Source organism: Homarus americanus, unplaced genomic scaffold (assembly GCF_018991925.1).
Source record: "Homarus americanus isolate GMGI-L3 unplaced genomic scaffold, GMGI_Hamer_2.0 scaffold54443, whole genome shotgun sequence".
Taxonomy (NCBI): domain Eukaryota; kingdom Metazoa; phylum Arthropoda; class Malacostraca; order Decapoda; family Nephropidae; genus Homarus; species Homarus americanus.
Genome location: NW_024750852.1, coordinates 1,454,462 through 1,477,388, shown reverse-complemented (window position 1 = coordinate 1,477,388; position 22,927 = coordinate 1,454,462). Strand labels below are relative to the sequence as shown.

General features: G+C 42.6%; 1 protein-coding gene across 3 annotated transcripts in view; it reads left to right on the top strand.

The window, feature by feature from the left end:
• Positions 1–22,927, top strand: part of LOC121854333 (glucose dehydrogenase [FAD, quinone]-like) — a 79,571-nt gene that overhangs the window by 40,028 nt on the left and 16,616 nt on the right. For all 3 annotated transcript variants that reach the window (XM_042348930.1, XM_042348931.1, XM_042348932.1), the window contains exons 2-7: positions 16,282–16,484; positions 20,383–20,572; positions 20,786–20,920; positions 21,151–21,272; positions 21,813–21,986; positions 22,649–22,802. In XM_042348930.1, coding sequence (XP_042204864.1) covers positions 16,282–16,484; positions 20,383–20,572; positions 20,786–20,920; positions 21,151–21,272; positions 21,813–21,986; positions 22,649–22,802 — 978 coding nt within the window. The remainder of the gene's footprint in view (positions 1–16,281; positions 16,485–20,382; positions 20,573–20,785; positions 20,921–21,150; positions 21,273–21,812; positions 21,987–22,648; positions 22,803–22,927) is intronic.

The window sequence follows — 22,927 nt, the reverse complement described above, 5'->3', positions numbered from 1 at the left end:
CCTGCTGAACTTCCATCCAATATTCAGTATCATAACATAACATCAGGTGCTCCCGTGTTTAAACTTCGAAGGCTTAACATTGAACTTCCTGGAAATCCTTTCGTTCCTTCCTGAAGCAACAGCACCACCACCAGGATGTTGATAAAGGCGGCAGCGTCGACACCATTGCTGGAGTCTGAACTAACAATGACTGGCAGTGGCCGCGCTGACCCGCCCGCCACTCACCAGTCACCACCCTCCTCACAATAGTCTTATTCGTTCTCGCGCGCGCCAATTCGCTCCAGAACCTCGTCGCTATTTGTACAGGGGCGATTAATTTCCTCCTAAGCCCTAATTACATGGTTCATTACCTAGTAGCTGGCGCGTGAGAGGGAAAAGCTATTAAAACCTTTGATTATCACGAATTGCTGTTTTTTATGTTGATAGTGGACTGCGTTAGTGTTTCACGCTGAGTTGGTTATACTGTTTATCCAGTGGTCCTCGCTGCATTGGTAACACTGTTTATAAGGGTTTGTTTACATCTGATCAGTTGATAAGATTTGGGTTAATTTCTCTTCTGATTGTTTGCTGAAGTTTTCCCCTGACATTCACTGACCTTATTATCCATCTATCAGTTATATCTCTCTTCAGACTACATGTATACCTCATTATGAATATTCAGACATATGCATAGATTGTTATACATAGCACGTATTCTTTAGTACACTGTAAATTATTCATACTCTCTTATAATGTAAGACGGAAAATAAAGGAGGGAGGGAAAATAAGAAGCAGGAGAAATAATTTTTAGAAACTTGTGGTTGAGAAATGTAATAAATTTATGATTATTATTATTATTATTATTATTATTATTATTATTATTATTATTATTATTATTATTATTATTATTATTATTATTATCATATTATATATTATATATTATTATTATTATTATTTTTTATTATTATTATTATTATTATTATTATTATTATTATTATTATTATTATTATTAAAAAAAAAAAAAAAAATTATTATTATTATTATTATTATTATTATTATTATTATTATTATTATTATTATTATTATTATCTCCTTTCATCTCTTTCTCTTTTCCATCCATCAATCCACCCTCTCTCTCTCCCTCTCTATCTCAACACGGTAGAAAGTGTGTTATCGTCTCTAGTTTTTTATCAACTTTCGATGGTGAAACTCAGTGATACCTGCTTACCCTAGCCTGCCCTCCCACCCTAACCAGCTTACCCTAGCAAGCCTACCTTAACCTCCCTACTTTTATCTGCCTATCCCAGCCTGCTTACCTTAATCATCCTACCTTAACCTCCCTACTTTTGCCTGCCTATCCTAGCCTGTCTAGTTTTGCCTTCTTACCCCAATATTCCTACCCTAGCTACCTACTGTGGCCTACTCTAGTCACTGGCTTCCCTGCTTATTTGACCTGTTTCTTTCTCTACTTACCTGACCTGTTGGCCTACCTGCTTAATCTGCCAAGACCGTATACGTCATACCATGAACCTGGCAGACCAAAACAATGACTGGCATATTCACTTACCTGTGTGTGTTGTGTTTTTGTTGTTGTATGTATGTATGTATGTATGTATGTATGTATGTATGTATGTATGTATGTATACGTCTTGTAAGTACAACTATATGAATATTCACAACACCATCTTGAAATATTTTTGAGCAGTGAGGATGTGTACAATAGTTTAGTTTCCCTTAATAGAAACGAGTAATATCCATTTTCTCTTAATCATATTCAACCACACTTCCTCCACCGTCATCCTCAATATAATTAATGGCATTTTTTTCCAATTAACAGTCCCCCACTTAGCGAACTCGCTCTCTCTTCTGTCGTTATGATATTAATGAAAGAACCTGTTACTCTGAAGATCTTAACTGGTAACTGAATGTCAGAGGGACCAGTCACACAGTCTTAAAACAGCTCAGCGTGAGAACCAATCAACAGTTAGTGCTTTTACTGTTACTTGCTCCTGCTATTGTTAATTACTTGGGGATATGTTATTGGTCAGTTAACCCTCGTAGGCCTGTCTGTCTGTGTCTTTCTGTCTGTCATTGTCAGTCTGTCTGTTTGTCTGCCTGTCTGTCTGTCTGTCTGTCTGTCTGATTGTTTGTCTACATGGAAATAAGCAACTCGTGGTTTTGAGCAACACATCTGTTTATACAGTATGTTGTGTTGTATACCTGCATTGTCTAGATACAAGCTGAATCTACCAATCAATTCATCGATCTATCAGCACGGTAATGACTTGATCTGTGCGTGACTTACATAGCTGGTGCCTTGGTGGGGTTAATTCACAGCCAAGCACAGATAATTTTTGGTATAATCTCTCTCTCTCTCTCTCTCTCTTCTTCTTCTTCTTCTTCTTCTTCTTCATCTCTACACGCACACATACACACACACACACACACACACACTCGGGTCTTCCTGACAAGAACTTCCTTTGCATGATGCCTCGTTGGTTTTGCCTGACTCCAACTTCCTGTGAAAAGGTCATTTATCTCTCTCTCTCTCTCTCTCTCTCTCTCTCTCTCTCTCTCTCTCTCTCTCTACCAATATATCTATCTATCTACCTATCTGTCTATCTGTCTCGTTCTCTCTGGCCTGTTGGAACAAATTCATAATGACTTGAAACTCTCTTCTGCTTCACCCTTCCCTCTCCTAACACACCTCCCTCTCACACACCCTGACCCCTCCACCCACTCTCTCACATACCCTGACCCTTTCACACACACACATACACTCTCATACATATTGACCCCATAATACAGTCACACAAATACACACTCGACTCCGATCGCATCTAGAGAAAAGCAAATTAATCTACGACTCTCAACATGGGTTTACAAAGGGAAAATCTTGTCTAACAAATCTGCTAACGTTTTTTAGGAAAGTCTTCGAGGTAGTAGATAATGACGAAAATTACGATGTTATTTACTTAGACTTTAGCAAAGCATTTGACAGAGTACCGCATCAGAGGCTTCTGAGAAAAATTAAGGCTCATGGTATCGAGGGAAAGTTTTAAATTGGATCAAATCATGCCTCACCGATAGAACGCAGAGGGTCAGCGTAGATGGTGTTAAATCTGAGTGGGGCGTGTAACCAGTGGGGTTCCCCAGGGGTCAGTACTAGGCCCACTCTTGTTCATAATCTACATAAACGATCTAGATACTGGGATCAGCAGTGACATAAGCAAGTTTGCGGATGACACCAAAATAGGGCAGCAGATTAATTCAGGGCAGGATGCAAATGCATTATAGGAGGATCTAAATAAACTGCAGGGGTGGTCTGAAAATGGCAAATGAAATTCAACACCAGCAGGTGCAGCGTACTTAATATTGGAAGAACAAATACTGTCAATGTATACAGCCTTAACATCAACCTAGAGAAGTCGACTTGTGAAAGAGACCTAGGGGTACTTGTAAGCCCGGACCTACGGCCTAGAAAACAGTGCGTTAATGTTCGAAATAAGGCAAACAGAGTATTGGGTTTTATATCTAGAAGTGTAAGTAACAAGAGTGCAGCGGTCTTATTGCAACTATATCTTGCGCTAGTCAGGCCGCACCTCGATTATGCGGTTCAGTTCTGGTGCCCCTATTATAGAATGGATATAAATTCACTAGAGTCGGTGCAGCGAAGAATGACAAAAATGATTCCGGGACTTAGAAACTTTCCATATCAGGATAGGTTAAAGAAACTTAACTTGCATTCCCTAGAAAGACGAAGAGTGTGGGGAGATATGATAGAAGTATTTAAGTGGGTGAAAGGAATCAATAAAGGGGATATAGATAAAGTTCTTATAATATCCGAGCAGGATAGGACTCGGAGCAACGGATTCAAGTTGGATAAGTCTAGGTTTAGGAGGGAGATAGGAAGAAACTGGTTCACAAATAGGGTGGTGGACGAGTGGAACAAGCTTAGCAACTTTGCAGTAAGTGCGGGAACTCTGGAAAGTTTCAAAAGGAGGCTAGATAGATTCATGGATGATAGAGAGTGGTAGTAACTCTCGACAGGAGCTGCCATGCACAGGCCAACCGGCCTATTGCAGACTCCTTATTTTCTTATGTTCTTATGTTCTTCCCATACACACAGGCTAGCACACCCTTACACATTAACACACACATCCTACCTTCATATACATTTGCACATTCTAACACACCCTGACCTTTCCTCTCCTCATCCCCCTCCATCATGACACACACAGACACACACACACACACACACACACACACACACACCTCTTCACCTGGAGTTGACTTTCTCCCCATTATAGATGAGACAGACGCGTACAAGGTTGAGGACCAGAGGTGTATTTCTCCAAGGGTGAGGACTAGGGGGTGTAGTCCTTCAGGGGTGAGGACCAGAGGGTGTACTCCTTCAGGGGTGAGGACTAGAGAGTGTACTCCTCCAGGGGTGAGGACTAGAGGGTATACTCCTCCAGGGGTGAGGACCAGAGGGTGTACTCCTCCAGGGGTGAGGACAAGGGGTGTATTTCAGGGGTGAGGGCCAGGCTGCCAAGGGAGGCCAGGGGTACCCTAGGGTAGAAGCGGTACTCACGTTTATCAGGCTGGGTGGCGCAGCGTGGTCGGGTGGGGGTGGGGGCAGGTCACTGGACGAGTAGGTGAGAGGGTGACGAGGAGAGAGAGAGAGAGAGAGAGAGAGAGGGAGGAGAGAGAGAGAGAGAGAGAGAGAGAGAGAGAGAGAGATTCTGATATTTCAACGAGGAGTCACAGGATACAGGATCCACTAGGCCTGTGCACACAAACACACCTGGTTACAACACACCTGACACCACACACCTGACACACCATACATCTGACACAACACACTTGACACACCATACATCTGACACAACACACTTGACACACCATACATCTGACACAACACACTTGACACACCATACACCTGATACACAACACACCTGACACACTATACACCTGACACACCATAAACCTGACACACAACACCCCACGAACCATACACCTGACACACAACACACACACAACACACCCGACACAACCTACATCTGACGCAACACACATCTGACACACCATACACCTGACACAACGCACCCAACACAACACACACCTGACACACCACACACCTGACACTCCATACACCTGACAAACCATACACCTAACATACCACACACCTAACACACACCACACACCTAACAAACAACACACCTGACACACCACACACCTGATACACAACACACCTGACACACAACACACCCGACACAACATACCTGACACACAAACACACCTGACGCACCACACACACCTGGACAAACACACCTGACACATCACACACCTGACATACCATACACACCACACACCTGACATACAACACACCTGACACACACCACACCTGACACACCACACACCTGACACAACGCATACCTGACACACCACACACCTGATACACTACACACAACTGACACAACACACACCTGACACACGACACACTTAACATACCATACACCTGACACACCATACACCTGACACACAACACACCTGAAACTACACACACCTGAAACACCACATACACATGACACCACACACGCCTGATACACCACACACACCTGACACAACCCACACTTGAAACACAACACACACTTGAAACACAACACACACCTGACACAACCCACACTTGAAACACAACACACACCTGACACAACCCACACTTGAAACACAACACACACCTGACACAACCCACACGTCTCTGAAGGCAGCTGCACGTAAATACAGGTGATCTTAAGTCATTTATCCCACACCTGTAATTTACGCCAAGGAAGCAGTTCCATTGTTGGCGTTCTTCTTCTGAGTGAGAGAGTTTGGTGATTCGTGTGATTCTAGGTGAGAGAGTTTGGTGATCCGTTTGATTCTAGGTGAGAGAGTTTAGTGATTCGTGTGATTCTAGGTGAGAGAGTTTGGTGATTCGTGTGATTCTGGGTGAGAGAGTTTGGTGATTCGTGTGATTCTGGATGAGAGAGTTTGGTGATTCGTGTGATTCTGGGTGAGAGAGTTTGGTGATTCGTGTGATTCTAGGTGAGAGAGTTTGGTGATTCGTGTGATTCTAGGTGAGAGAGTTTGGTGATTCGTGTGATTCTAGGTGAGAGAGTTTGGTGATCCGTGTGATTCTAGGTGAGAGAGTTTGGTGATTCGTGTGATTCTGGGTGAGAGAGTAGGATTCGTGTGATTCTAGGTGAGAGTTTGTGATTCGTGGATTCTGGTGAGAGAGTTTGGTGATTCGTGTGATTCTGGGTGAGGAGTTTGGTGATTCGTGTGATTCTGGATGAAGTTTGGTGATTCGTGTGGTTCTGGGTGATTGAGTTTGGTGATTCGTGTGATTCTGGATGAGAGTTTGGTGATTCGTGTGATTCTAGGTGAGAGTTTTGGTGATTCGTGTGATTCTGGGTGAGAGAGTTTGGTGATTCGTGTGATTCTGGGTGAGAGTTTGGTGATTCGTGGATTCTAGGTGAAAGTTTGGTGATTCGTGTGATTCTGGGTGAGAGAGTTTGGTGATTCGTGTGATTCTAGGTGAGAGAGTTTGGTGATTCGTGTGATTCGGATGAGAGTTTGGTGATTCGTGTGATTCTGGGTGAAGAGTTTGGTGATTCGTGTGATTCTGGGTGAGAGAGTTTGGTGATTCGTGTGATTCTGGGTGAGAGAGTTTGGTGATTCTCTTGATTCTGGGTGAACTTGGTGATTCGTGTGATTCTGGGTGAGAGAGTTTGGTGATTCGTGTGTCTGGGTGAGAGTTTGGTGATTCGGGATGATTCTCGGTAGAGAGTTTGGTGATTCGTGTGATTCTGGGTGAAGAGTTTGGTGATTCGTGTGATTCTGGGTGAGAGAGTTTGGTGATTCGTGTGATTCTGGGTGAGAGAGTTTGGTGATTCGTGTGATTCTAGGTGAGAGTTTGGTGATTCGTGTGATTCTGGTGAAGAGTTTGGTGATTCGTGTGATTCTAGGTGAGAGGTTGGTGATTTGTGTGATTCTGGGTGAGAGTTTGGTGATTCGTGTGGTTCTCGGTGATTGAGTTTGGTGATTCGTGTGATTCTAGGTAATTGAGTTTGGTGATTCTTTAGGTGATTGAGTTTGGTGATTCGTGTGATTCTGGGTGAGAGAGTTTGGTGATTCGTGTGATTCTCGGTGATTGAGTTTGGTGATTCGTGTGATTCTGGGTGAAGAGTTTGGTGATTCGCGTGATTCTGGGTGAGAGCTTGGTGATTCGTGTGATTCTGGGTAGAGAGTTTGGTGATTCGTGTGTCTAGGTAGAGGGATTCAGGATGATTCTTGAAAGTTGTGATTCGTGTGATTCTAGGTAGAGAGTTTGGTGATTCGTGTGATTCTGGGTGAGAGTTTGGTATTCGCGTGATTCTAGGTGAGAGCTTGGTGATTCGTGTGATTCTGGGTGAGAGGTTTGGTGATTCGTGTGTCAGGTGAGAGCTTGGTGATTCGATGATTCTCGGTGAAAGTTTGGTGATTCGTGTGATTCGGTGAAAGTTTGGTGATTCGTGTGATTCTGGGTGAGAGAGTTTGGTGATTCGTGTGATTCTGGGTGAGAGTTTGGTGATTCGTGTGATTCTCGGTAGTGAGTTTGGTGATTCGTGTGATCTGGTGAGACTTGATTCATGATTCTCGGTGGTTTGGTGATTCTGTGATTCGGTGAGAGAGTTTGGTGATTCGTGTGATTCTGGGTGAGAGTTTAGTGATTCGTGATTCTAGGTGAGGCTTGGTGATTCGTGTGATTCGGGTGAGAGTTTGGTGATTCGTGTGTCTAGGTGGAGCTGGTGATTCGGATGATTCTCGGTAATTTGATTCGTGGATTCAGAAGTTGGTGATCTGTGATTCTGGTGAGAGTTTGGTGATTCGTGTGATTCTGGGTGAGAGTTTGGTGATTCGTGTGATTCTGGGTGAGAGGTTTGGTGATTCGTGTGATTCTGGGTGAGAGAGTTTGGTATTCGTGTGATTCTGGGTGGAAGTTTGGTGATTCGTGTGATTCTCGGTAATTGAGTTTGGTGATTCGTGTGAGTCTAGGTGAGAGCTTGGTGATTCGGGATGATTCTCGGTGAAAGTTTGGTGATTCGTGTGATTCTGGGTGTGGAAATTTGGTGATTCGTGTGGGTGTAGGTGAGAGAGTTTGATGATTCGTGTGATTCTGGGTGAGTTTGGTGATTCGTGTGATTCTAGGTGAATTTGGTGATTCCTATTATTCTGGGTCTGAGAGTTTGGTGATTCGTGTGACTCTAGGTGAGACAGTTTGGTGATTCGTGTGATGCTTGGTGAGAGTTTGATGATTCGTGTGATTCTCATTCAAAGAGTTTGGTGATTCGTGTTTGGATGACAGGTTGGTGATTTGTGATGATTCTGGGTTAATAGAGAGAGAATTTCCACCTTTCTCCCCTCTCGGAGCTGTCTCTACCAGGGCCCCCTATTGGACCCGAGGACATCACCCCCGGCTCCCCGTCCCCCACCGGCATGCCGACTTTGGGTCTGACTCACTAACCTTACGAGACACACCTTAAACGTGACACTCTTAACCTCCATAATCTCTCTCTCTCTCTCTCTCTCTCTCTCTCTCTCTACATAGTTATCAATTCCTTTATCTTTTTCTCTCCTGATATTCTATCCTGGTAGATTATCTTATCTAAGCTAATCTAACCTAACCCACTTGTCTATTTATGTATGTATGTATGTATGTGTCTCTCTGACCCTGTGTTACCTTTGCTATCACCTAACCAATCAGCAGGTCGTCCCTAATTACAATACCTGGCGATCACTATAGGACCGCCCCTTATCTCAAAAACAAGACCCTCATCCACCATCCTGTCAGTCTTATCGTTGACACCAACTTCCCATTTGTCTTATCATGAATATACTGTATAGGCATCCCATTTTCTTGAACACCTACACAAACATTCCCTAATCCTTATCTCCTTCACCGGATTATGATTTTCTTGTTCTCACCTGTTCTATCGGATCACCTAAAGATTAGACACCTTAGTTTCTTTCCCCTGAAGATCAACCACCCTAACGCTAACCTAACCCAACCCACCCAGGTATTGTTAGAGTGGTTAATCTTCAGGTGAAATAAACTGGGGTGTCTACTCTTCCGGTGATATAAACTGGGGTGTCTACTCTCCCGGTAAAATAAACTGGGGTGTCTACTCTTCAGGTAAAATAAACTGGGGTGTCTACTCTTCAGGTAAAATAAACTGAGGTGTCTACTCTTCAGGTAAAATAAACTGAGGTGTCTACTCTTCCGGTGATATAAACTGGGGTGTCTACTCTTCAGGTAAAATAAACTCGAGGTGTCTACCAGGTAAAATAAACTGGGGTGTCCACTCTTCCGGTGATATAAACTGGGGTGTCCACTCTTCCGGTGATATAAACTGGGGTGTCTACCTTCAGGTAAAATACACTGGGGTGTCTACTCTTCAGGTAAAATAAACTGGGTGTCTACCAGGTGATATAAACTGGGTGTCTACTTCAGGTAAAATACAGGTAAAATACACTGGGGTGTCCACTCTTCCGGTGATATAAACTGGGGTGTCTACTCTTCAGGTAAAATACACTGGGGTGTCCACTCTTCAGGTGATATAAACTGGGGTGTCTACTCTTCAGGTAAAATAAACTGGGGTGTCTACTCTCCCGGTAAAATAAACTGGGGTGTCTACTCTCCCGGTGATCCGTACTATATAGTGTAAACGGCAAGTGACCCCCGTTTGACCCTCGGATTTAATCATCTTACAATTTATTTTTCGATGCCTGAATCCTAAAACTTTCACACAATTACAAGTAAATGTTAATGAAATAAACTGAATACCTCGAAAGCTTTCACTCTACGATGAAATTTATTTAAGAAAAAATAACATTTATTCCCCTGTTAATCAGTTACACGCCTTGAGGAGCCGTTCTACTAGTGACTCGCCTGGCATTGCAGCTCAGAGCTTGTTATCGTACGGCATGGCTCGTCATTCAATCAGCTGACCACCAATAGAGAAACATCAGTTCAGGTGCCATCATAACCAGACGCTGATGTGGGTCTCGAAGTTACTTTGTTTCTCTCTGGAATAGCCACGAAAAAAAAAATACTCTTCATTTTGTCCAGATTACAACCGATACTTTTATTTGACGTTTCTCTCTCGAAATTAACAACGAATTTAGAGACAGACGTTTATTTGACGTATGATTCTCTGGCTGAAGTAGATAACAATACTATAAACGTTTAATCGATGTTATTATCTCGTAATTTTACCCACATAACAAGAGAAACTTTCATTTGGTTTTATTCTCTCGTAGCTGAAGGCCATGTAGGGAGGTTTTATTGGTGTTCTGGGGTGGGTGTGGGTGTGGGGAGGTGGAGGCCCCTGGCGTGGGTGTGGAGGAACGGGTTTGGAGGTACACGAGGGTGGGAGAGTTGTCGTCACAGGTGTTCATTGTATACACACCTACTTAATTACACATACCTGTTTTCCTCCACACCTGTTTGTTTACACCGCTGTTTACACTTCGTTGAATGCATATCAGTTCATATGTATTTATGTATAGTCCCGTTCGCCTGTACAGAATACATACCTGGACACTAATGACAACGTAAATACACACAAACAACAACAACACACACACACACACACACACACACACACACACACACACACACAAACAATAATAACAACACCTGAGACACAGAAAGTGAAGCTCATCCAACATCTGCCGCTGCCTCCCACCTTCCCTCCACAATCTGTCAACTCTAATGTACTTTCATTATATCAACTATTACGTTATTTTTACCTTTAACAAATAAAAAGAATGATATCATCTTTATACAGAAATTATCTAATGTAAAATATTTAACGAACTAGAGAGGTGAGGCTTGCCACCATTCTTCCATTCTCCCGGATGTGTTAAGAGGCTCCTTTATATGAGGGAAGATGGCGAACCTTTCTCCTTATGACTCATTTTCCTCTCTTTCTCATTTTTATCGTTCTCTCTCGGTCTCCCTGTGTTCGTTCTTCTTAAATATCACTCACTTTTCTTCCATCCTTATTCCCACCTCTTCTTAGCGTCTAATTTCGTTTCTATGATTAATATCCATCTTAAGATTTCTTCGTATCTACGTCTTTATCGTACCATTTATTTACGATCTATTCTCGTCTGATCAAGTCATGTTATATATCTTTCTTTCGGTCACTATCTCTCTCTGTCTCTCACGCTATTACCGCTCGTCCCCCTCATCGCCAGGAGCATAACACTCCCACAATGCACTACGCTCCTTTTCTCTCAATTAAAGTTCGCTCACCTAATTAACACCAGAGTACTCTACTTTCTCAATCTCCCCCTCTACCTCTGAATGAGTCATTTATGTGTGTGTGTGTGTGTGTGTGTGTGTGTGTGTGTGTGTGTGTGTGTGTGTGTGTGTGTGTGTGTGTGTGTGTGTGTGTGTGTGTGTGTGTGTGTGTGTGTGTGTGTGTGAACAAAAAAGAGATAGAGAGATGCTACGAGGCGTTATCTCAAAAGTGAAACATAATGAGACATGATAGATGAAGCTGCCGGGGAGAAACCGCCTTAGTGTCTCGAGAGAGAAACCTATATTATGTTCCTGGGCGACAGAAACAGAAACCTCGAGTGTCGAGGTGAAGTTGAGAAATATACTAAAGAACCCAGGTGCGACTACTAATGAACTCATGTAGAAACCGGTGTTTCAACCATCGTTATGACAGGACAAATTTCAATCACTGGCCACGTCACGCCGCACTTGAAATAAAAATCCCTCGCGCTATATAAACATCTGTAAGTCAGGTAAAGAAAGACGGGCACTGGGGTCACTAAACGTTGCCTACAGGCGTGAAGACGACGTGATCATCGCCTGCGTTAATCCTCACTAAAAAAAAAAATTATCCATCAAGTTCGAAAAAATATCCACTAGTCAGGTCAGGAAAGGCGGATGTTGGTCCAATTACATGCAGCCAAAAATAGAGGGTAGAATAGTTGCTTAACTTTTCATGAGACAACTGGAGTATACGTGCGTTAGTCGGCCACCACAGTGTAAGCAGCACCTGTACAAGGCACCTGCCCTGGCTAATGTGAAGGTGATCATGGTCACGTAGAGGTGTTGAGGCGACAGGTGAAAGGCCTCTTGGGTTTTACTAGTGTGTTATGGCTCTTGTGGCGATTTATGGTGTTAACTTCGGCGGCTGTATGGGTCTGTTGAAGTAAGTTTCTTCCACACACATGAAATGTAGTTTATTTTTGTATTGGTACCTATCTATGGTGTTTAATTAGTGGTGTTTCTTCCATAAGTAAGAAATCATAACGTATCAAGAACAGGTTCTTAAAATAATTTTTTTTTCAAGACTAAAAATATAGGTATTTTGGTAATGAATAATTAAGATATCTCTAGCTCACACTTAATGTCTATCGTTTTCGCATATTTTTATAAAATACTAAATAAAATTTCCTAAATAAGGAAAAACTATTGGAAATTGAAATAAAAATTAATAGGAACTTACTTTGAATTAAGTTAAAAGTGGCCTGGTGTAACCGCGCCTTATCACCGCCGCTATTGTTTATACTAACTTCTAGAACACTACAGGACTAAAAGATTTTATAAAAAATGGTATAAACCAAACTAAACTAAACCAAACTAACTCATCTAAACCTAACCATCTCATTATATTTTTCAATTCAGTTCGATTATTTAGTAAGGCTTTATTAGTTTTTATTCGATTGGTCTTTCGTATAATATTTAGTGTTGTACTGTCTGTCAACACCAAGAGACTGTACACTCGGATGCTGCTACACGCGTACATGTCTAACTTGTTTGTAAGTATTTCCATATTCGAATTTTTCTGTTAGGTTTCATATTTTGAAATAGGACATACTATTTAATGGTTTTTGTACAATAATTGTTGACCTTACGATATTTAAATTACGTTTCAGAATGAAGAAACGATTAGGATTCTCCAAAAGATAGCCGAAATTATCTCTTTGAGACCGATGGTCTAAACTTTCTTCCTCAGAGTTAAGCCACTGGAGGAGAATTACCCTTTTCACTTCCTATAATAGTGTAAATTCGGAGAATATGACAAATTAAGAATGGGAATGAAGAGTAACTGGGTCACCTCACGTCGGGGTAGAACAATGGGTGTTTTGGGTGAAGGTGTGAGGATGTTGGACTGTGTTCCGGTGTAGGAGGCGTCAACCACTCTACTGTAGGTGGGCGAAGCTCTAGAGTGCACGGTGCTTAATGGTGAAACACACCCAAGAGTAATTTGCACCTAAGCACAGTTCACTTAGAGTGCATTTTACCATCAGGTGAGATGCACTCTACTATGTTGCAAAAAACACTCTAAAGTGCATCTCACCTGATGGTGAAATGCACTCTAAGTGAACGGTGCCTAGGTGCAAATTACTCTAGACTGTCTAGAGCAGTGGTTCTTAACCTGGGGGGCGTCAGTAATTTCCAGGGGGGGCGCAATCCCTAGGGGAAAAGTAGGAATTTCTCAAATTATAATTATAGTTTTTATTCTCTTAACAAGAGCGTGGGCTAATATTGAGAAGTTTATGAAAAAATGCAAAAGTATCGCCTTATAACTTTAGTTTTCTATAGGCTACTTTTTTTTACTTAGGGCTTACCAATTTCTGTACTTATTGACACCCCTCCCTATCCCACGAAACCCATGGGGAAGGGGGGGTGGGGTTAACTCGTCCTGGACCTGTATACTGCTCGTTGGTGACTGGTGAGCCCCGTTCTCTCCCAGTCTTCTGCACACGCCCGTGGCAATAATTCCTCTTCTATCACATTTATTCAGTTAAGGCTGTTGAGGTATGTTTTATCCCAGTTGTTGTATTTACCTAAAAATAGTAAGCAGCCATAAGTTTATTGGTGAATTGTGAACACGCATGTGTTGCTCTGTTTGTTATTCGCAAGTTTTGAAGGATCGATGATTTGTCTCACGACATCAAAGATCGATTTCTCGACCAAGTAAGAGATTCTCTTGTTTTTGCCATCCAGTGTGACGAAACGACTGACATCGCTCAGTGTTTTCAGCTACTGATGTATGCTCGTTTCGTGTCAGGCAACAGTGTAAAAGAGGAAATGCTGTTCTGTCACCCCATGGAAAGTTGTACAACAGCAGCAGCTATTTTTCATGATGTATCAAACTTCTTTCAGGAAAACCAACTTTCGTGGGACTCGCTGGTAGGGGTGTGCACTGATGGAGCTCCAGCCATGCTTGGTCTGCAGTCTGGATTCATTACAATGGTGAAAGAAAAAAATCCGTCTGTTGTAGGTACACACTGCATACTTCATCGTGAATCCTTAGTATCCAGAACTTTACCTGCTGAAATGAGGGATGTCCTGAACGTGGCTATCAAGGTAGTCAACTTTATCAAAGCTGAATCCTTAAACAGTCGTCTCTTCAAACTGCTGTGTAAGGAATGGAATCTGAACATGAAACCTTGCTTTTTCACACGAACGGCTATCAAAGGGGAACATGCTTGGACGGCTTTATGAACTACGAGAAGAAGTAGCAATATTTCTTGATTCGAAGCAGAAGGCAGATCTCCATGACAAGTTCCAGTCTGAAGGCTTTCAGCTATCTCTAGCTTACCTGGTGGACATCTTCGAAGCGTTGAATGCTCTCAACCTTAAACTACAAGGGAAAAACATCAACATCATCATGCACCACGACACCATTCGAACCTTCATGGCCAAACTCGACCTCTGGAAGTGTCGAATTCAGCAGGGAAATACAGCCAGTTTTAGTAACTTGGATTCTGCTCTCATTCACGGTAACCTTGAATCTGAGTTAAAGAAACAAATAATCACTCATCTAACTGACTTGAAAACAGAATTCATCAGATACTTCCCAGAGATAGATGAGAAGCGTGAAGCCTGGAAATTCACCAGGAACCCATTTCAATGTGAAGTAGCTGATGTTTCGGATGAAGTGCAAGAGGAGTTTCTTGAGTTGAAGTTCAACTCCACAGCTGAGGAAGACTTCAAAGAAGTGGATCTTGAGACGTTCTGGGTCAAGTACCTACCTGTTTACCCTCTGATCTCACATCAAGCTCTTCAGATTCTAACTATGTTCGGATCCACGTATCTTTGTGAAGCTGCATTTTCCACGCTCGTTGCTGTCAAGACCAAGTACAGAAACAGGCTGAGCGTTGAAGGGGATTTACGTTGTGCACTCTCTGGCATTCAACCACGCATTCAAGATCTAGTAGCTAAGAAGCAGTGTCAAGTATCTCACTAATTTATACTCAATAAAAAGACTAAAAACACAATATTTTTAATTTTTCTTTAAAATCTGGGAGGGAATTTTATTCATAGATGCAAGGGGGTCGTGGAGGGGAGGACCAATTCCTAGAGGGGGCGTGGTAGTAAAAAGGTTAAGAACCACTGGTCTAGAGAGTGTTTCACCATTAGGCACCGTGCACTCTAGACCGACCTAGAGCTTCGCCCACCTAGAGTGGTTGACGCTTGCTACACTAGCGTGCCTGTGGTTCACAATGATACGAGTTACACCGAGCCAACCTTCACTCACCGCACGTTCGTAGTACATTATTGGGTTACTTTATGTTCTGTACGGGAAGAAGAAAGTAGACATTCTCTCTTTGTCTTAATTTGAGTGGTGTATTGCGAAAAAACCTCCGGAAAAGTGTTTCAAAATCATAATTGGTAACGCGGAGAAATGCGTCACCTCAAATATCTTAAATATCTACTTAGTTGCTGAAGTACAGAAATACATTAAACAAGATAATGTGTAAAACATATATATATTTCATAAATTTTAGTAGTTGTTAACTATTGTAGACTTTAATTTGAGTTTGAACACCTTAGAGGCTTAGACGTTAAAGTACTCAGATTAAATTGTACACTCAATATTAATATATTATATTATGGTGGTCAGGTTAAAGAATCGTAAAGACTTAAGTATTGTCCTCACTCGGTTAATTTTTCGAACTCAGGTTGACTTATCGTACCCTAAATTAGCGCACTCAGATGGCTAAACTATAGCACCCAGATGAGTTAAAATATGGAACTTAGGTTAAACTATCATACTAAAAATTCTAAATTACCGTACTCAAATTGAGGTATCACACTATCAAGAAAAAGTCACCGTACGCAGAAAACTCATTTGCGGTACTGCACTTCAGGTTATATTACCATCAAAGCAGCTAACCATTATATAAAACGGCTCTAACTTCACACCAGCCCGTTAATAACAAATTCCTTTTCCTCTCTCACAGTTGGCGCGGGATCAGCGGGTGCCGTGATCGCCAACCGCCTTTCTGAGAACCCGAACTTCAACGTGCTGCTGCTGGAGGCTGGGGGAGATGAGACGGAAATTAGCGATGTACCCGCCCTGGCAGGATACCTTCAACTATCTAAAATGGACTGGCGGTATAAGACAGAACCCCAAGACTCTGCCTGTCTCGCCATGGCCGGCAGGGTGAGTATCCCTTACTGTTTGTTGTTGTTTTGTTGTGGTTGATTGATTGATTGATCGTATTGATGGGTTGACATTGTAGTGTTTTTTTTATTGGTTAGTTGATTGATAGTGATTTTCTGTTGATTCATTGATTGGTTAATATTGTGTTGCTGTGTTGGTTGGTTGATTGACGGTATTTCATTGTATTGTTTGGTTGATTGAGTGATTGGTCTTACTTATAAAATTCTACTTCAGGAGTCACTTTAAAAGATCTCACTTAAAGGGATCTTATTTACGGTTTATATTACTTAAGGATTTTTTAACTATTTAATTTAGGGAATCTTCCCTAAGGAGTCACTTTAAGAAGTTTTAGGGATCTTAGGAAATCTTACTTAGTAATCGTATTTAAGGGATCCAAACCGAGTAACGATAAAAGGATGGTTGTCAATGAAGTCTCTTAAACTTAGAGGGTTTTTCATTAGGAAAGTGAAAGCAGAAAGACAGCCATTTTCACTCGTGTGTGTGTGTGTGTGTGTGTGTGTGTGTGTGTGTGTGTGTGTGTGTAGACAACACCGGATAACTGTAACTCTCTCTCTCTCATACTTACACACACTCTGTCTTTTTCTACCTGCCTTTCTTACTACTATCGCTCTCTCTCTCTATCGTTCTTTATTTTTCTCTCACTTCCTCCTCTCTGTTACTTCTCATCTCTATCTTCCTCTTTCTTGTATTCTGTTTATCTCTGTCTGTGTCTCTCTCGTGCTCCGTTTTTCTCATATTTTCTTCTCTTTCCTTTTTCTATTTCATCGTTTCAACTCTCTCTCTCTCTCTCTCTCTCTCTCTCTCTCTCTCGTAATAATCACATACATGAAACAAATTCCAAATGGATGAGATTCCTCTTGACTATAACCTAACACATCACCACTTAGTTCCTGAACGACCCAATTACGTCATTACTGAGAGTGATTACGACCCCGTTGAGCTGAGAGAGAGAGAGAGAGGAGGGAGGGGGAGAGGGGGGGGTGACCAGGGTGTGTCACGCCCTGGGTTGTCTAAGGGCCCTGGGAGTATGGTAAGAAAGTGGTGACATTCCTGGGGAGTTTGTGTAGGTCGTGGTTTAGTGTTTGTATGTGTGTGTACAGTAGGTCGTGGTTGTTGAGTGTAGGTCGTATTGTGTGTAGGTCATGATGTGTGTGTTAGTCGTGGTGGTGTGTGTGTGTGTGTGTGTGTGTGTGTGTGTGTGTGTGTGTTTGTTGTTAAATTCTTATTTTCAAGAGACGTCAGGGTTGTTACCGCTAACACCAGCCCTTCCTCCTCTCCTTCCCCTTCCTTATTCTTCCTCTTCCTCCCCTCCCGTATTCTTCCTTCCTTCCTCCTTTTCCTCCTCTTTTCTTACGCTTACCTTCCTTCTCTAACCTTTCCTCCCTCGGTTTCCCCTACCTTCCTCCTTCTCCTTCCTCCTCTACCCTTTCTTCCCCTACCTTCCTCCTTCTCCTTCCTCCTCTACCCTCTCTTCCCCTACCTTCCTCCTTCTCCTTCCTCCTCCTTTCCCTACCTTCCTCCTTCTCCTTCCTCCTACCCTTTCCTTCCTCCTTCTCCTTCCTCCTCTACCCTCTCTTCCCCTACCTTCCTCCTTCTCCTTCCTCCTCTAGCCTCTCTTCCCCTACCTTCCTCCTTCTCCTTCCTCCTCTTCCACTCACCCCTACCTCCAGTGTTTAGTACTTTCTGTGTCAAGTACCAAGTTTAGGGGAAGTACCTCGACTGTCGTGCATATCAGGTGTAGTATCTTAATACCTTCCTGATGACTGGAGTATCCGGTTACTACTGACTGGGAAGTGACGGTCTACCGCTAATTAGAAAGTGTAACGTTATGACCCATTTAATGTGTGTGTGTGTGTGGGGTGGGGGGGGGGGTATGTTTCTCTTATTATGTAACATTAAATAATAAGACATTCACACACACACGCACACTCATACACACACACACACACACACACACACACACACACACACACACACACACACTCACACACACACACACACCATCTGCGTGTTGCTGTGATCATAAGGTGTTATTTAGGAAAGAGAGATAAAGAAACTCGAAAAAATATAGATAAATATGCATAGTCAGTGAGTGTAGACGGGGTGAGATAGATTATATAAAGCGAATCATCGATAGAGAGAGAGTTATGAGACTGTAAATGCATCAATTGTGCACATATACTGTACAATAGATCGGAAGAGGAAGGCTTTATGAATTGTACACACTAATAATAATAATAATAATAGATTTAGTGCTGTAGACAGTATTACACACTCATTGTCATTCATTCAGGCGGCAGTGTTATGAATGAACCGCGTGCAAAAACCACAAATCTTGCCCCCCAGCACTGACACAGATGTACTTAGGCTGGGGTTTGTTATTGATGATGTCAGTTAATTATATACTTGGTTTTGCCTCCACATACCTACGCTAGCTGCCTGTCATGTCTCTCGTTCAGCCAAAAGTCGACGAGTTAAGTCAAGTTATTCTTCGTAGTTGAAGGGTGAAGTTATCGTGCGGGAGGCAGTCAGTCACCGTACTCGGGGGGAGGGAGGGTAGATTGTTGCCTGAGTGGAGAAGCAGTTGTCGTACTTTAAATGTTAAAATATAATATTGTTTTTTATTCAATTATTTGTTTTGTGTAATTAATGTGTTTTGTAGCTCAAGTGTTAGAGTGAACTGTACTCAAGGGATTGATATATTATACTCGGGGCTGAGATGATGTACTCGGACTTAATATACTGTACTCGAGGGCCGAAGTTACTGTACAGAAAGGGCTAGTTACGGCATCTTTGGAGTCCTACAGTTTTAAGGAGACTGAATTGTGAGGGAAGGACGGTACCAGTTATTAACTAATGTGGAAAATGCGTAAAACAAATTTTAATAACTCAGTGAGAAATAACACTGGCGTCAGTAGAGGCGTACTAATAAGCAGTCGTGCGTCAGTTAGTATGACGTAAAAGGGGCCTGATTAGTGGACTTGGTTAAGAATGGCGCCTTGGGGAGAGAAAGTCTTGCCAACAGGTTGTCCCCGGAATTCCAACCTCACATTAATGCCAGCTCATGGGCGGTGTTTTGTAAAGAAAGGTAGGAAGGATTGAGAGAATAACAAGGCATAATTAACTAATTATGTGAGAAATATATTAAATAATGGGAGGTTGGAGTCTAGTTAAAGCTAAATTGGGTTTTATTGCACGAGAACATGAACGGCAGTAGGGGATATATTCGCACACGTGACACATCTTGATTGTCATACGTAGGAGAAATTAAGGTATTATTTTTGCAGGGTACGTGGGAACTTTGACCGAGTTAAAGCCAAACAATTCTCATTTTACAGAAGATTGAATCATAGCGGCAGTCATCTTGGTAAGAAGCAGCAGTTAAATAAATTCTGTCCCCATTTTGTGTTAAAAACAAAATTACATTTCCTGGAGGTTTAGTTCACCTCCACGGTCTTAGTTCTTGTTATTTCACGATGAAGTCTTTACTAGATATGTTAGGTTTAATACACATAATGGGAATCTGCGGTAGAACAAAGGAAATGGGAAAATGAATGAACAACTTGAAGCAGACCACAATAAACAACAAAACTTACCCTAATTAAATCTATGCTGACTAAAACTCTCCCAAGAGCGTTATTTACAGTTTAGATTTTACATAGAAGAAGTGCTTCGCAAAATATAGGCAAAAGCTTCTCTTGAAATTCAAGTTGGAGACAAGTATGGTCAATGAGAGATATCTCTGATTTACTTTGTTCTCTTTTACCAGATGTAACTGACTCTTCCTCCTCTTATAACTCACCCCAGAGTCTCAGTAGTCATCTACCCGAACACACTCTTTACCTCTGATTGATTCTCTCTTCGTGGTTCCCTGCAGAGATGTAACTGGCCGCGGGGGAAGGTGATGGGCGGGTCGTCCGTGCTCAACTACATGCTGTACGTACGAGGCAACAGGCGGGACTACGACCACTGGGAGGCTCTTGGCAACCACGGCTGGGGCTACGACACCATCCTCCACTACTTCAAGAAGTCAGAGGACAACAGAAACCCTTACTTAGCCAGGAACGGTGAGCATATTTTCTTATATTTCTGGAATTTCTGAAACTTTGAGTAGACTTGAATCATATATATATATATACAGTATATATATTTTTTTCACTACTATTTATTCATTGCTCCTCTAGTCCCTCTTCCCGTCTCATACACGAGAAAAGGTAAACTGGTGATCAGGTAAACTAAAAATGAGATGTTTTTCTTACATTTGTTGATGGCACCCGTAGTACACTACCATGGGACGGGCGGCTACCTGACAGTACAGGAGGCGCCCTGGAGGACGCCCCTCGCCACAGCCTTCGTGGAGGCCGGCATCGAGATGGGTTATGAGAACAGGGACTACAACGCTGAGTTCCAGACGGGTGAGTTTGTTGACTGTTCCTACGTTATAATCTTTGTTTTCATGTGAAAAATAAATACGTCATTAAAGTCACTGCTTTTTATGGGCTTGGTGATATCGGACACTTACGTCATAACTTTCGATGGTTTTGATTGGTTGTCCATTGATCCTACCCTGAGGCACCTGTATAAAGCATGTTAAACCTGCATCGACACCTATTAACCCGTGTTGACCTATGTTAACTCCCCTCAGGGTTCATGATCCCACAAGGCACACTGAGGCGAGGGTCACGGTGCTCTACCAGTAAGGCGTTCATCAGACCAGTGAGACTCCGGCCCAACCTGCACGTGGCCATGCACTCCTTCGTCACCAAGGTACACACATACACACACACACACACACACACACACACACAAAACCCTCATTAACTCTCTCCCTCTCTCACACAACCCTCTTCATTAACTCTCTCCCTCTCTCACACAACCCTCATCATTAACTCTCTCCCTCTCTCACACAACCCTCATTAACTCTCTCCCTCTCTCACACAACCCTCATTAACTCTCTCCCTCTCTCACACAACCCTCTTCATTAACTCTCTCCCTCTCTCACACAACCCTCATCATTAACTCTCTCCCTCTCTCACACAACCCTCATTAACTCTCTCCTCTCACACAACTCTCCCTCATTAACTCTCTCTCACACCCCTCATTAACTCTCACACAACCCATCACACACACCCCTCCTCTCTCTCTCACACAACCCTCATTAACTCTCACACAATTAACTCTCTTAAAAAACACAACCCTCATTAACACAACTCACATCTCTACTCTCTCTCTCCCCTCTCACACTGATTAACTCTCTCCTAGAAACCCCATACCAAAACCCTCATCATTAACTCTCTTTCCCCCCAGATCCTGATTGACCCCTACACTAAGGTGGCCTACGGGGTCCAGTTCCTGCGTCACGGTCACACACAGGTGGTGAAGGCCAGGAAGGAGGTGATCCTGTCAGCCGGGGCCATCAACTCCCCACAGCTCCTCATGCTCTCCGGGATAGGTCCTGCCAAACAGCTCAATCCACTTGGGGTAAAGACTGCTGGTGTTTGTTCAGTGTGTGTCTTTTATTCAGGTGTTTGTTCAATGTTCTTTAAGTTGTTCTGGTTTTGTTCAGCGTTTATTCAGTGGGTTTTTTTGTGTGTGTGTGTTTGTTCAGCATTTGTTCAACTTTTGTTCTTTCTTTGTCTATGATTCCTCATTATAATTCACAGTTCAGTAATCTCATTGGAAGTAAGGGATGTAGTTTATTCATAATAAATAATTGTCTCATAGTAATTCAGAGTCCAGCAATATTTAGTAATGGAACCAAATTACATTGTTTACTTGTGATTAAAAGAACTGAAATTCATCATAATGATTTACACTGCATTAATATTATTGCAACCAAACATTCCTCACTTCCAGTCCACCTTATACCGTCTTCCTAAAACTCACCTGCTCCCAGCCTCCCTCACACACCTCAGGCGGAACTTGTGGTAATAGACGCTAGTAAGGATGATATCATGGGGCTGTTAAGATATCTGGTCACTAGCTGGTCACATTTACGAGCTATAAACCCTTGCCGCGAGGGATGACAGATGTTAAGGAACGAGTTTCATTCAGTACAGTGTAGTTTTGGATTTTTGAGGCCTCCGTTGCCTCTCCCCATCCTATCCGCCCCTAATGATTTGCTTCACGCCCTCCTGCCGCAGATCCCTATAATTCAGGACCTGCCCGTTGGCCATAACCTGCAGGACCACATCGGGACGGGTGGCCTGGTGTTCCTCATCGATAAGAAGGTGTCGCTCGTCCAGACTCGCTATGAGAACCTCCCTAGCGTCCTTAAGTACGCCATGTTTGGCTCAGGTGAGTAACTTGTCTCTCTCAGGTGTGGTGTGACAGGTGAGTAACTTGCCTGTCTCTTGTGTGATATGGCATAAAATAGTTGATAGGTCTATTAAAAGAAACATTTCTAGAAGGAAAAAAATAGA